The sequence below is a fragment of the Pollicipes pollicipes genome, unplaced genomic scaffold (assembly GCF_011947565.3).
Source record: "Pollicipes pollicipes isolate AB1234 unplaced genomic scaffold, Ppol_2.1 Scaffold_4740;HRSCAF=5597_pilon_pilon_pilon, whole genome shotgun sequence".
Classification (NCBI taxonomy): domain Eukaryota; kingdom Metazoa; phylum Arthropoda; class Thecostraca; order Pollicipedomorpha; family Pollicipedidae; genus Pollicipes; species Pollicipes pollicipes.
Genome location: NW_023596545.1, coordinates 41,020,033 through 41,034,301, shown reverse-complemented (window position 1 = coordinate 41,034,301; position 14,269 = coordinate 41,020,033). Strand labels below are relative to the sequence as shown.

At 53.8% G+C, this 14,269-nt stretch overlaps 2 protein-coding genes across 2 annotated transcripts; one reads left to right on the top strand and one right to left on the bottom strand.

The window, feature by feature from the left end:
* Nucleotides 1-287: 287 nt before the first annotated feature.
* On the top strand, nt 288-3,547 carry LOC119098920 (uncharacterized). The gene is made up of 2 exons (XM_037221965.1): nt 288-415; nt 2,043-3,547. Exon 2 carries the CDS (start codon nt 2,077-2,079, stop codon nt 2,869-2,871), a length of 795 nt encoding a protein of 264 aa, XP_037077860.1. The 5' UTR covers nt 288-415; nt 2,043-2,076; the 3' UTR covers nt 2,872-3,547.
* Nucleotides 3,548-4,811: 1,264 nt separating this feature from the next.
* On the bottom strand, nt 4,812-14,247 carry LOC119099289 (another transcription unit protein). The gene is made up of 12 exons (XM_037222414.1): nt 14,046-14,247; nt 11,815-12,675; nt 11,413-11,526; nt 10,546-10,597; nt 10,209-10,315; nt 9,839-9,999; nt 9,122-9,238; nt 8,668-8,786; nt 7,775-7,937; nt 6,874-7,089; nt 5,877-6,042; nt 4,812-5,525 (listed from the first exon to the last, which is right to left on the bottom strand). The coding sequence occupies exons 1-12, from the start codon at nt 14,086-14,088 to the stop codon at nt 5,272-5,274; spliced, it is 2,373 nt and encodes a 790-aa protein (XP_037078309.1). The 5' UTR covers nt 14,089-14,247; the 3' UTR covers nt 4,812-5,271.
* Nucleotides 14,248-14,269: the final 22 nt, after the last annotated feature.

The window sequence follows — 14,269 nt, the reverse complement described above, 5'->3', positions numbered from 1 at the left end:
CAAAAACAGCACGCTCCCATATCCCTTCCATAACGCTCTTTATGGAGGGAAACCCAACATGTCCCAAACGTCCGTCAAGTTGGCACCACATTCATATTCAGATTACGACCGTCAAGTTGGCACCACATTCACATTCAGATTTACATTCACATTCAGTTGCCAACTTGACGGACGTGTTAAGTCGTTGAGTATTTTTCCCTCGGTCGAACGTGCTCATGGGGAAAACGATTATATGGTAGCACGTAGCTTAGCTCAATGACGCGCTTCTGCGACGTGACGTCTGGCGTCCGTTACGAGCTGTTCAGGGCGGGTTCTTTGTGGTAGTCTGGAGTGGTGGTGGTGGTGCTGAAGGTTGGGGCGTTCACGCGCTTTAATCTTGGTGATCCAATTGCGTGAATCGTTCACGCTTTGAAAGGTGAGGCCCGTTTTCATACTGTTGGTTAGGTATTTTGTATCGTTAGAAAAATATTGTGGCGGCAAATGTCAAGGACTGGTTGTGAATAATATAACCTTAAGGGTATTTCACTCTTGCACTGTTCCTACCACTTTTTGTTATGCATAAATAAATTGGCATTTTGTTAATTATATTTCACAGATCACTGTGTTGATGTAGGGCATGTCATTGATTGTGATACATTGATGGCCTTGATCCCTATGGAAATGACCTGTCATGTTATTTGCTGCCAGCAATGGCAGGGCCAACGAGTCTGTTAAGGGCCACCTCCACCCCCTTCCCTTTGATGTGGTAGAAATTTCCCCAGAACTGAAATACTGAGCGCTTTTTAGCAATTTAGAGTGTCTCTGTGCTCCTAAGACTAAATAATGGTCCTCTTAGGCATCAAAACAGGATCTTGAGCTTAAAGAGTGTCCTAGTATCCATAGGCAGCAATCATTATTTCCCTGTTTTGCTCCTTTTGAGCAAACCAGACTGTCTACTAAATGTTATTCTATATTTATTCTGGGTATTCTGGGTATATTATTATTCTGGGGTATTCTGGTTGTCACACATGGAAAGGTTCATCTTTTTTTTAGTTTTTCCTGAAGGCCTTAATCGATTGGGCACAATATATTTGAGACTTTGTGGTTGATGAGCTGTGTGTTTGTCTTAGAGTCACAATATCTTGAAGAGAGTAGTTGATATTTGTACTGGGGTTCTGACTGAAATAGCCATCTTGAAGATCATTCAGTATGGCATACAGTCCTGCTCTTCTTAAGACCTACACTGCTCTAGTTTCTGAGCTACATGCCTTAAAGATGTGCAGACTATTTTGTGAGTACCATTTCAAGGTCATCCAGGTATCCATGATGCCCTAGTAGTATCATTAAAATATGGCCATTCCATTAGTTGTGCCACAATCAAGACCAAGAAAAATATAGTTGTTGAATGAGCTGTTCATGTTTGTGAGCATGATTTCCAGACAAATTGGTCATTAATTGGCTCTCAGCCAATGTGGTGCCTAGTGTGATGACATAATCCAGCAATAAGGCATTGAGGAGCTCATTTACCAAACAGAGAAATTGTTTTGTTGAAAGCAGTTTTCATCATGTAGAAGTATACCAACAGATATAAGTGAGGTTATCTTATTACACCTGATGCTTGCTTAAATGCCTTCAGGGATGAAGCATGTCCTTAAGCTACTGTATGATTATTTGAGCGGCCAATTTTGTGGGGGCAAGGGGCTTGGGACACTTCTGCATCCGAATATTACTGTAAAGAGTGGGAAGGCCATGCTGAGAAGTAATACTAATAATAATATAGTAATACTATAAAGTAATAAATAATAAGAAATAATAAGAAGCAATAAGAAGTAAATAATACTAATAAAATAATACTGTAATACTGTAATAATAATAAGTAATAATAAAATATTACTAAGTAATACTAATACCAAATACTGTACCACAAGCTATGGCAACTGGTAAGCTTGGCACCAATACTCATCAGGGGGAATGTGCATGAAACAGATCACCTGACATGCATGCATGATTTTGTTTTAGAGCCTCACAACTCAAACAACTCCTAAAGCCAAAGCCATTTACAGGTTCTGCTTCTGACCAGCCACCCCGCCAGCTGCAATGGCCGAGACCACTGCTCCTCTGCCCAACTACCTGTGCTGCGTCCGACCGTTCGAGCCGCGCGATGCGCTGGCTGTGAAGACGCTCGTGTCGGATGCGGCGCTCAGTACGGTGTGGTCCTTCTTCACGGCGGCGCTCTTCCGCGAGACGTTCTGGGAGCTGCTGATCGCCGCGCAGGCGGTGCTGTTCGTGGTGTTCGGCGTGCCTGGCGACCTCTGCCTGATGACCGTGCCCGCCTTCTTCGCGTTCGTGCTGGCGGCCATCTGGGCGGCGCATCAGATCAAGGTCATCGCCTCGCAGAGCGACGTCAGCAACATCCCCGACACGTACCAGTCGTTGAAGCGCACCAACTTCTGGGTGGCGGAGCTGTACGAGCCCATCACCGGGCCGGCGGCGCGCTTCCAGCTGACGTTCGTGTCGCCGCAGGACGTGGAGAAGTACCAGACGGACCTGAAAGGGCTGCGCCGCGTCGTCGTCGGCACGTGCGGCGTGCGTAAGAATCGCGACGACCCACAGGGCGCGTGGCTGCAGCGCATGTCGGTGGCGAAGTCGCATCGTGGCCACGGCATTGGCACCAAGATGCTGGACGTGGCCTGTCGGTTCTGCGGCGACGCCGGCCTGTCCAACGTGCGCCTGCAGACGACGGAGTGCAACGACGCCGCCAAGAGTCTGTTTTACAACCGCGGCTTCCAGATCCTCAACTACATCCACAAGCCGATGTTCGCCGGCGTGCGCGTCGGCGTCTACATGTTCACGAAGAACGTGAAGCCCAGCCGTCAGTCGCTGGAGGCGTAACGGCGCCCAGCGGGGTGACGTCACGCTGTCGGGATGACGTGGTGTTGGCGGAGTAATGCAACGGTGCTGTGACGTCACTGTGACCCGATAACGTCGCATTACTTTGACGCCCATGCTGGGTCGGCCACGCAGCGCGACCAGTGCCTTCAGGAGTCTCAGACTGGCTGTGTGTGCCGCGGCAGGTAACCAGATGTAGCCTGATGGTCACGTCTCCGTTGGGCTCTGATGGCCCGGCTTCGCTGTCGGTTTTCCAGAGCCAGTAGTTATCCTGTGCGCGGGTGTCCACCGACTTGGGTCCGGTTTACACCTTTCATAAGATAATGTCGTCAGGCCGTGTATCATTTAGCTACTTCGTCGTTTTGATAGCCGGGAAGTGAAAAGTCGTTTTTTACATGCACAGAGACGCTTTTTTGGTGTGTACTGGATCTGTCTGGATTCGCTGCGGGGTGATTGCATTAGGAATGTGCCAAATGTGCCTGGGACCAATGATCATCTTGTCCAAGTATGTATAGCTGCCCAAGCCGCGAAGTCGTTGAACTGCCAGTTAGTGACCTCATGTCTGGTCATGCACATCAAAAAGAGACTGTGTACGAGGTTCGTCGTCACTGTATATAAGCTTTGTATTTTTCTAACAATGTTTAACGCCGACTAAACGTCATAAAGCCACCAGAGCCAGTGTTTGTAGTGGGGCATGCTCCGCAGTTTGCCGTGTTTGGGATTTGCTACGGGGTGGTTAAAACATGTACAACATTATTCGCGGGTGAAACACTGAAGTCATTGGGTTGGACGGCACTTATTTATACGGATATTTTACTGGATTTTACGGTTGGACGGATGTTTTTCACCTGTACGTCAATGTGAGCAGTCAAAATGCCCGATTGCGTTCCAATGGCTGGAATCTGAATTTGTCAGAGCGACCGGCGACGAAGCCCATCCCGGGAAACCCAATTTTGTGGAGAGTGCATCACATGTTTCAGACGTGACGTAATCTCAGTTACGTTAGTCAGAATGGTGGACTGATGTCTTCCCTGCACAAACATGCTCTGCAGGATGTGAGAACCGGGCAGAATTCTTTCTTATGCTGAAAATAACGGACTTAAAAGGAGTATTCCATATTGGTATGGAGTCTTGAACTGAAATGGCCGTATCGAAGACTTCAGAGCAGCTCACGGCCATGCCCTTTTTAAGACTTAAAACCCAATGGTTCCGTACCTTAGAGGCATCAAAGGTGTGGGAGAGTATTTCAAGGTCACATTGGCATTCTCGACGTCATAATGTCATTCAAAGCCTGTGGTTCCGTAAGTAATGCGGCGATCAAGGCCAAGAAAAACATAATGGTTATGTCGTTAACATCTGGTGCTGCAATCCACCAATGACGTAGCGAGGAACATACGTGCCAGAGAACTTGTGTTGTCTTGAGCAGTCCTTTCCATCAAAGTTTACCGATAGTCATAAGTTAGCTTGTTTCATCATATCACCAATATTTTTAAATGTGAAACATTCCCTTTAAGTGAATCAGGAGGTACTGGTCCAATGACACCAAGCAGCCTTGAGATACGCTATAAGTGGGCTCTACGTTCAAGGCAGCGCTCACGGTCACAAGTAAACGTCGTGCAACTATTGAACACAAGCCTCCAAAGTGTATGTCTGACATTGCTAGGATTTAATGACAACAGATTTTCAGCTTCGACTGATGGAGCTAATGCCCGGCTTCGGCAGCAACGGCTAGCATCTCCGCCTCGCTATCCGGCGACCTCGCACAAAAGACATTAGGGCTCCACCACTACCCCGGACGGCCGCGTACGCCGCTGGGGAGGCGAACCGATTGTCTCGTGCGCAGGCGAAAACAGGAGCCTGGTACACAACAGTACAGCCCGCGGTCACAGCGACCGTGCCAGCACGGCGATCCCGCACGTGAAGGCAAAGAGTCGGCAACAAAATGGGTGAAATGAAGGTTTATTCTCCATCACTCACTACACTTCGCTCACTACGCGCGCTTCGCATGTTCTCAACCTGCAAATTATGAGCACAATGCCAATGACTGACACACCATCGTGGGGCACAAAAGCTCCCGTTATTTTTGTTTCGGCGTATCCGACGATGTACACGACGAAGTGGAGGACTGCAGTGGGCAAAGAAGTCAGCCACGTATAACCAGGAAAGGACACCCAGTGGCTTCGCCGGGAGCGGCGCTGCTTGGCCAGGGTGATCCACGCGCTGGCTTCACTTTCTCATCTCTCCGACGCCACTCTTTGTTGCTTTTCAAGTCGCACCCGACATCGTCACACGCGCATCACTTCGGATCTCTGGTCCGCTGCGCATGTCCCAACTGCGTTCTCGCCAGCGCCCCAGCAAGCGTGGCGTCACGTGATGCTATCATGCCCGGGAACGGACACTCACTCAATCACTGTCACTGCCGCTGCCTGATCCCGAGCCCGACCCCGAGCCCGAGCCAGACCCAGAGCCGGAGCCGGACCCGGAGCCCGAGCCAGACCCGGAGCCGGAGCCGGAGCCGCCCGACTTGGCGGCCGCCGCGCCGCCCTCCTCGTCGCTTTCTTCGATGGCCTTTTTGGCGCGCTCCAGCTTGCGCGCGCGACTTGTCTCGATGTCGGAGCCGTCCTCGTCCGAGGAGTAGATGGGCGCGCGGAGAGCCTCTGTCGGGCATGCGCACAAAGTCACTTCCAGGCCACGATCGCACGCGCCCGCGCGCGGTTCGCGCGCTGCTAAAGTGATCACGGGGATATGGCACAAACGCAACTACCTCGACACCGCATAAATACACAAGCCATTGATAGGTCAGATACCAATACCGACAGCTCCCACGCCAATAAAAACAGGGCGAGCAGCAAAGTCCGTTTAATGACACTATTCACACAACTGCCAGCAAACTAAAGTACACACATCGGGCATAATCAGTGCAATGACGCCAACTACCACGAAATAAAACCTCAATCTCCAACGCTCAGTGCACAACACAAAGCAACTGAGCAGTCGGCACCGCGGACCTTTGGCCTTCTTCTTGATGGCCAGGATGGAGGTCTCGTCGCCTGAGTCGGCGCCCTCGCCGTCCGGCTCCAGGTAGCTGGCGGTGAGGCCGCGCGAGGAGCGCTCCTTGACGCGGCGCCGCTGCGCGTCCCGCCGCACCGACGCCCGCAAGCGGATCTCCTCTTGCTGGCGGCACAGGCGGACACGTCACGCGCCCGCGGACAGGGGCAGACAGGGCGGCTGAAGGCGGACAGGGGCGTACAGGGTGGCTGACGGTGGACACGGGCGCACAGAGCGGCTGACGGCGGACACGGGCGGACAGCACAGGCGTGTCGGAGGCGGTGGCGGTGACAGGCGCACGTGTCAGGCACGCTGAACACACGCTGATGTCACCAATCGTAAATAAGAATATACAAGCGCAAACCACACGATCGAGATGGTTGAACGCGCCAGCAAGGACGTCACGCACAGGCATGTACGGCGCTGACGGCGCTCATGACGTTCCAGCCCCGGTGTGCCGGGAAGCACGCGTCACCCTCTGCCTGGCACCACGCTTAACTGTGATACATTGATTGGTCACACTCAGAAAGTGGAGGTATAAGTTCACATGCACCCAAAAGAACACAGGACACGATGGCCGGATGGGCCAGTCTTGACGGGCAATTCGGCGCCGAAACGAAGGCAAGGGTGTTATCCTAACCGACTACAGCCCTTACACCCGTCCCGTGCGCGTACGTCCTGTCATGAACGCCCAGCGAGCATCAAGCTAGGACGTGCGCGTACGTCCTGTCATGGACGCCCAGCGAGCATCAAGCTAGGACGTGCGCGTACGTCCTGTCATGAACGCCCAGCGAGCATCAAGCTGGGTCTGAGACACCATACGAAAGCATGACAACGACGCCCAACAACACCACACACTTCACCCTCGAGCCACCCCACCCAGCGCCGCCCAGCCCAGCGCCTGCCGCCGCCGCTGACCCAGCAGCGCGCGGAGGCCGTCCGTCGGCAGACTCTCACCTTGATCATCTGCGAGCGGTTCATCTCGGGGTTCTGGCCGACGCTGGTGAGCACCTTGACGCCGGGCGTCTTGTGCGAGCGGTCGGCGATGGAGCGAGTCATCTTGCGGTGCGTGAACGAATCGGTCGAGTGCGGCCGGAACGACAGCTTCGTGCGGAACACGGCCTGGCCCTGCAGGCCGGTGCCCTGGCGGATGAACAGGTGGTTGTGGTCGCCCTGCGGGAGGGGCGAGGCGGGCGTCAGAGGCGGTGGGCGCGGACCCAGTGCGGCTGAAGCTGAAGCTGAAGCTGAAGCTGAAGCTGGAGCTGGAGCTGGAGCTGGACATGGACCTGGACCTGGACCTGGACCTGGAGCTGGAGCTGGAGCTGGAGCTGGAGCTGGCCTGTCTGTAATGTATACCGCCTCCCACGGAGCAGGTGACACACACCTCTGACGTCAGCACGTCCGTCACAACCACGGACATCGTCCTGTGCACAACAGCCAGTGACGTAACGATAGGACGGGTGACTTTCGACAGGGTGTGCGGGCGCATGGACTAAGTGGAAACATAACGTCATGCAGCGATACCAACCGTGGCTGTGACTACCAAAACAAACGGGAACAATGGATCGGCTCGACAACGAACACAGGCGTCGTCACTGTCACCCCGTCCCATCCATGCGAAACAGGACGCCACGGTTTACTCTGCCGCCATCGAGCACGTCAGTAGTCGCACAGAGCCAACGGGAAGCAAACTATACCGTTCTGATCATCCAACGACAGAGTCCAACCTCCTGCAAGCTGGCCGTGGAAAACGGCCCTGACGACACTCGCGGTACTGCAAGCTTGTAACGGCAAGGAGGACAGCAAGAAGCAGCCACCCGCTGAAGCGGCCCGCCCGGCTCCAGGAGACGGCTCTCACCTGCAGCGGCTGCTTGTACACGTCGAAGATCTCCGATCCGAGGTAGAGCGACATGCTGCCGTCGGACCAGCGCACCATCTTGGCGTTGCTCTCCTTCAGGTCGTTGCCCTCGTTGTCGAACACGGTGCGCCAGCGCATGGTGTTCTCCACCTTCAGCTTCAGCCTGCCGACGGACAGAGCTTCACCGCTCTGCCAGGGGACATTCGCGGGACGCAGACGGTGGGAGGGGAGGTGGGCTCGGCGCAGCGCTGTCCTGCTCTCAATCACCAAACCGGACGCATCCAACTTTGTTCTCAAGCTCGTTCTCCTCAAGTCCTCAAGCTCGGTGCTGCACGAGATAATTCTGTGTCAAAGGAAGCCGCTCGCTAGCCTGTGCATCTGCGGACAAAGGGTGCTGCAGAGAGATGTTCCTTGCCTCCGTGACCGAATACCATGCTCCGGTCACTGCAGTACACACCACTGCCCTCTCCTTACCATGCACAGACGTCCGGCAGCGCGCGGCGCGAGCGGGAACCGGGTGGGTCACAAACTTGATGCGGCGTTCCTTCCACATTCCCCCCTCCCCTTCAGCAAAGGGCGCGGTCAATGTTCCGTCCTCTCAGAGCCCCCACAACACAGAACTTTAACCCGCGCTTCGTCCCTTCCCCCCCCCCCCCCCCCCCCCCGTGAACTCATCTCACTCAGGTCTTTCAATGCACAACCCAGCTGGTTTCCCCTGCTTGCATGTCCAAGCAGCCACCCTCCCAGTACGTGCTAAACAGCAGCAGAGTGCGTCGCCCCCCCCCCCCCCCCCCTCCCTCCCGCGTACTGTCCACTGCCGCTGCAACCCCACCATGGACTGCTCTCCCATTCGTCCCTACTCCATGCTCCCTTGGCCGTGCGCTGCCACTCACCTGGCGCGGCCCTCTTCGTCCAGCGTCTCTTCCTCGTCAATCTCGTCCTCGTGCGTCTGCGGATCGAACGGCCGCGTCTCCACCGACAGGAAGTTGGGCAGCTTCACGAAGTTCAGCTCCTGTGGTGCGGACGCACGTCAGCTGTGATGCTGCCACCGATTCGAGTTCCGATGGATGGCCGTGAGCATAGCAAACAAGGAGGCGGACGTCAGGCACTGCACCAAAAACTGAGCGGACGGCATGGCGTTACCAAAGGAGACATCAGCACAATTGACAGGTAGAGCAGTTCAACAAAGCTGTCGGACCACTGGCCATCAGGTGCACGCCCGTCCATTCCCATCCCAACGCGACCGGCTTGACTTCCAGTGCGAGCGTTCGCCACGAATACGTCACACTGCTGGCATCTCGACCGACGTAAACGGAAGTTACGGCAGGCCTCGCAATCCGCAGCTACCTTGCCGAGGTCAGTGGAGATCTTGGGCACGTCGACCTCAATGCGCGTCTCTGGCGGCGGCTCCTTCTCCTCGGGAGCAGCCGGCTTCTCGCTCTGCTCCTCCTCCTCGTCGTCGTCCTGGCCGACACGGTTACGGAGGGTCACGGCCACGGCAGGTCACGTTTTTAGCCAGGAGTCACGGCCACAGCGGGTCATGCCTCCATCCCGGAGTCACGGTCACGGCAGGTCAAGGCTCCACCCCGGGGTCACGGTCACAGCAGGTCATGCGTCCATCCCGGAGTCACGGTCCCAGCAGGTCATGCCTCCACCCCCGGGGTCACGGTCACAGCAGGTCATGCCCCCACCCCCGGAGTCACGGTCACGGCAGGTCAAGGCTCCACCCGGGGTCGCGGTCACGGCAGGTCACGGTCACAAAAACCGCTCATCACTGCACTGATATATATACCGCACCAGACCTCCCCCCCCCCCCCCCCCCCTTCACCCAACCTCACCGCAGCGGGCCCTGATCTGCAGCACGCGACTCTCTCCCCGCATGGCGTCATTACGCCGACCTACATGACGTCCTGCGCCGACCTATATGGCGTCGCCACACTGACCTGCCGGACGTCACTACCCTGATCTACACGACGTCACTGCCCTTCTCCATGTATGACGTCACCACCCCGACCTGCATGCCGTCACCACGTCCACGACCACCTGCGTCCGGAGCCGTCTGACCTGTATGACGGCGGTCTGACGCTCCTCGTCTTCATAGTCGCTGCCGCGCCGCACGTCGTCCTGATCGTCGCTGGCGACGGCCGGCTGCTCGGCGGCGCCGGGCGCAGCCTCGTCCTCGCTGATGTCGGAGGCGTCGCCGAACAAGTCTGATGCGCCCACCTCTGACCACAGACGGCAGGGTCAGGCGCCGCCGCTGTGGGCCGTCACCGCCACACGGCACCGGAGACACACGCCTGTTGACGTGGGAGGCGTGCAAATGGCGGTTACTGCAGTATGTAAACAGTCTGTACACAGGAGACTCGTTCGCATCGTTGTACCCGTGTTGAACGGTATGTGGGCAGCGCTATAATGCTGTCCACGTATGCAATACCTTTCATAGTTTCATCTCCATCACTATCAGCAGTTTTGGGTTTCTTCTTTTTTCCTCGATCACTTCCCACTGAGTCTGAGTCGCTATGAGCTCCTTGCTTTCTTTTGCTGACAACAGAGAAATTCATTGGCTTCATTTGATGATGATGAACAAGAGACAACATAACCGTGTATAATACGAACAGCTCGTCCCAATCATGCTATGAAGCCACAATCACGGATACACTTGCTCAGCTCCGCAGAATCAAGGGACATCGGGACTCGATTCTCTGCTGGTTCTGAACTCGTCAATGTCCGCTGGCGGAATACGGGAGATGGACCGGGGTACCGTGCCGTACCTGGCGGCGGCAGCCTCCGAACCGCCATCAGAGCGTTCGCTGTCCGAGTGCACTGCCGAGAACAGAGCGCCGCGTCAGGTCCAGTCGGCACCGCCTGCTCAGGCCGCAGAACCCGAGAGCGGACGCGTCCTCTGCGCAGGCCAATGCCAGCGGACAGATGCACACTTCCACATGCACTGCGGCCATTCGGGAACCAGCGAAGAGGAATGACAGGATGTGGAATGCGGAAGGAAGTAATCAGCAAAATGGAATGGTACGAGCGGTGTCAGCGTCGTCAGTATTACACATCAGAGTGACCATTGGCGACCAGCAGTGAATCATCAGCATACCTCAGCAACTACGCTCCCAGTGAATGAGCTTATCTTTCTGTTTGTGACAAACAGCTGGCATTGGCCTAAAAAGCGACGTAAGTTGTTCAGTGCGCTAGCGAGGAACGTTATTCACGTAGATCAGGGAGCAGTAATAGCCTTATTCCTCGGAAAGAAACCAGGAGAATGGAAACAAAAACAAGGAAAACCGGGACAAAGAAATAAAAGTGGAAGCTATATCTTCTGCTATTGTTTCGATAAAGGTATGTTGCTGAAAGATCAAACCAACTATGTCTCCATTCTTCTGATTTTCTCCGAGGAATAGGGCTAATACTACTGTCTGATCTATGTGACCTCAAAAACGCAAAAAATAATTTTGGTACTTTGACGTGAGGCTGCTGAATTGTCCAGCCTGCCTAATGGACCGTGCGAGCCTTCCCCGCGTGCTCACGGGAGCCAGCTGTACGGCACAGCATGCGGATAGCACACCACAGCGCTCAGCGCCGCCACCGGGGCCTGTCCGACCGGCGAGCGCCTCCAGCGGAGCGCCCTGACCTACCCGAGGCTCGCTCCTCGTCGGCGGCCGGCTGCGGCGACCGCGACCCGGAGCGAGAGCGGCTATCACCGCTGTGGCGCCGCGGGCTCGCGCCGCCCCCTTCCGACTTGGGCGAGTCTGCCGGGCGCAGGGTCTGGTCAGCGCCGGCTGACACCCCTGGCAAGGCACGCGCGGACGCTGGGCGGGCGTGAAGCGGCCAGCATTTGCGCAATCCTACTAAGCATGCGCGACTGAGACCGCACACGCTTAGTGGGATGGGACGCAATGGCATACACATCTCACAGACGGTGATCAAAATGCTGGCTAATGCCAGACGTGTGCTATCGTTGAGCCCACAGGACAGCAGAGTTCACCTGGTTCTGCCACAACATTAACATTTCATCTGGGCCGTCCCCGGTCACTCACCGCCGTCAGCAGGTCTGCTTCCCGACCTTACACTTCGTGCTTGACTCCCAGATTTTCCGCTTTTGACCGAGCTCCTGGACCGGGCACTTCCCGCAGGACTCCCGGATCTGTCGCTCCCAGCGGGACTGCCTGACCTGGCGCTTCCCGCAGGGCTGCCTGACCTGGCGCTTCCCGCAGGACTGCCTGACCTGGCACTTCCAGCAGGACTGCCTGACCTGGCGCTTCCAGCAGGACTGCCAGAGCCCGCACTTCCTGCAGGGCTACCAGATCTAGCACTTCCGGCACGGCTGGCAGACCTGGCACTCCCAGCTGGGCTTCCTGATCTGGCACTGCCTGCAGGACTGCCAGATCTAGCACTACCTGCAGGGCTTCCAGATCTTGGACTTCCTGCAGGGCTTCTTGATCCAGCACTTCCTGCTGGACTGCCAGATCTAGCACTTCCTGCAGGACTGCCAGATCTGACACTTCCTGCAGGGCTGCCAGATCTGTCACTGCCAGCAGGGCTGTCTGATCTGGCACTTCCTTCAGGGCTGCCAGATCTACCACTCCCTGCATGGCTGCCAGATCTGGCACGACCCTGATGGCTTCCTGGACTATGAGCTGGGCTTCCAGAATTTCCACTGCCAGCAGGACTTCCAGACACTTGGCTTCCTTGCTGGCTACCTGATTTTTCACTTCCTACAGGACTTCCCGGAGCACTGCCTGACCTCTCACTTTCTGAAGGACTTGCAGGTCTATCACTTTCTGACTTGTGCCCTGCTGCAGGACTTGCTGATCCTGACTTGCTTCTTCTGTGCTGTGATGAGCCAGAGGGTGCAGGTGATCCAGACTGACTGCTGGAGTTGGCATCACTCTCAGACCCTGTCAACATGAACAGGGCAGATGTTAACACAAAAGAGGCCTAGCATGAATGCTATTATGGCATAAACCATGAATTCATTGCACAAATTAACAATAAAATGATAGCTGATGGTATTAAAGCAGCATTACTGGATCTAAGAGTAAGTAATATAAATGCACTATTTGTTTATTTGTTTATTTAGGACATAGGCATTCTACAGGCAAAAGCCCAATTACAGAAGTAGTCCAGTTTTAGGAAAACAATAATGTATGACACACATACAAACACACACAAAAAAGTTATATAGAAATAAGATGTCAGACCGAACAAAGCATGCCTTGATAGATGCTGTTTTGAAGAAAGTGAGAGGATGCACAGGATCCAGTGGAAATGACAAACAGAAACAGAACTGGCAGCACCACTCCAAATAACACTACCCTACTCTATCAATGATCTCACATGAGCATTGAAGGTACAAAGCAAAGCCTTGTGATTGAACCACACTTGATGAGGCCACAACAGCACTTGCACACTTTGCATGAGAAGACCCAGTATCCTGTATGCTATCATCAAATTATATCAACAATGCAAAAGATTTTCATTGCACTCACAACAAATCAGGCATTGTGTGGCTTAGCTCGGCAGAAACCAGATTTTAGTGCAATGCAAATAAAATGTTCCATTTAAGCACATAGTAAAAAGGGCATCAGTGGCTCTCACCAATGTTTCAATTTTCATCATCAGTGTTTCACCAATGATGTTACAATTCAAATCACCAGTGGATTTGAGTGCAAAAAGACTCAGGTTGACAAGCAGCCAAAGTTGAAAGTCCAGATCCCATCTTAACAAATTGGCCAGATAGTCATATTACAGCCAGGGGTGAACAGCTTCAGAGGATCAGCCAGCATTTTTCTACTTATTTCTTCTCTTTTTGCTTACTGCTGACATGCTTTTTCTATTGAGTCATATAGGAAAAGCATACCATTGATTTAAAATAAATGAGATCAGGTGGTCAATCCAACACATAATGAAGAATTCAAAAATTAGTTTTACATGGAAGCATTATTTATTTAATCAGGGTTACTGGGTTTACTACTTTATCTGCATTGAATTTTCAGTACAGCATAGGTCTGCTTACAGACCTTCTTTTATACATACATCCTTTTCTCTTGTTAACAGGTGAACATTAACAAGTCCCTTGGTATGGTGTATTTAAGCATGGATAGCCCACCTGGGTATTTAAGTGCTCGCAAAACAGGGCATGTGGCTAAAACTCATATTTTCAGAAAACAAAACTAGGTAACCAGTTTGGACCAGACACAAATGTCAATAGATGACTGCTGATCCAGACCCAAGACGCTGTCATGAAGGAATTCTACCGATACATTACCTGAGTTGTCTTCACTTGAGGATTCTCCCTTTGCATTCACCATGGTTTGTGAAAACCCACGATTCGTAAATAGTCCTTCTCGTCAGCTTCTTTTACTGCATGCAGTCTTCCGGTACACCAGTGACAAAGTGACACATCGACAGTGACAACAGTGCCACAACCGCAGTGCACCACGGCGACCACACTGACGATCAGTTGCAAGCCAACGACAGCACGCGGTCACC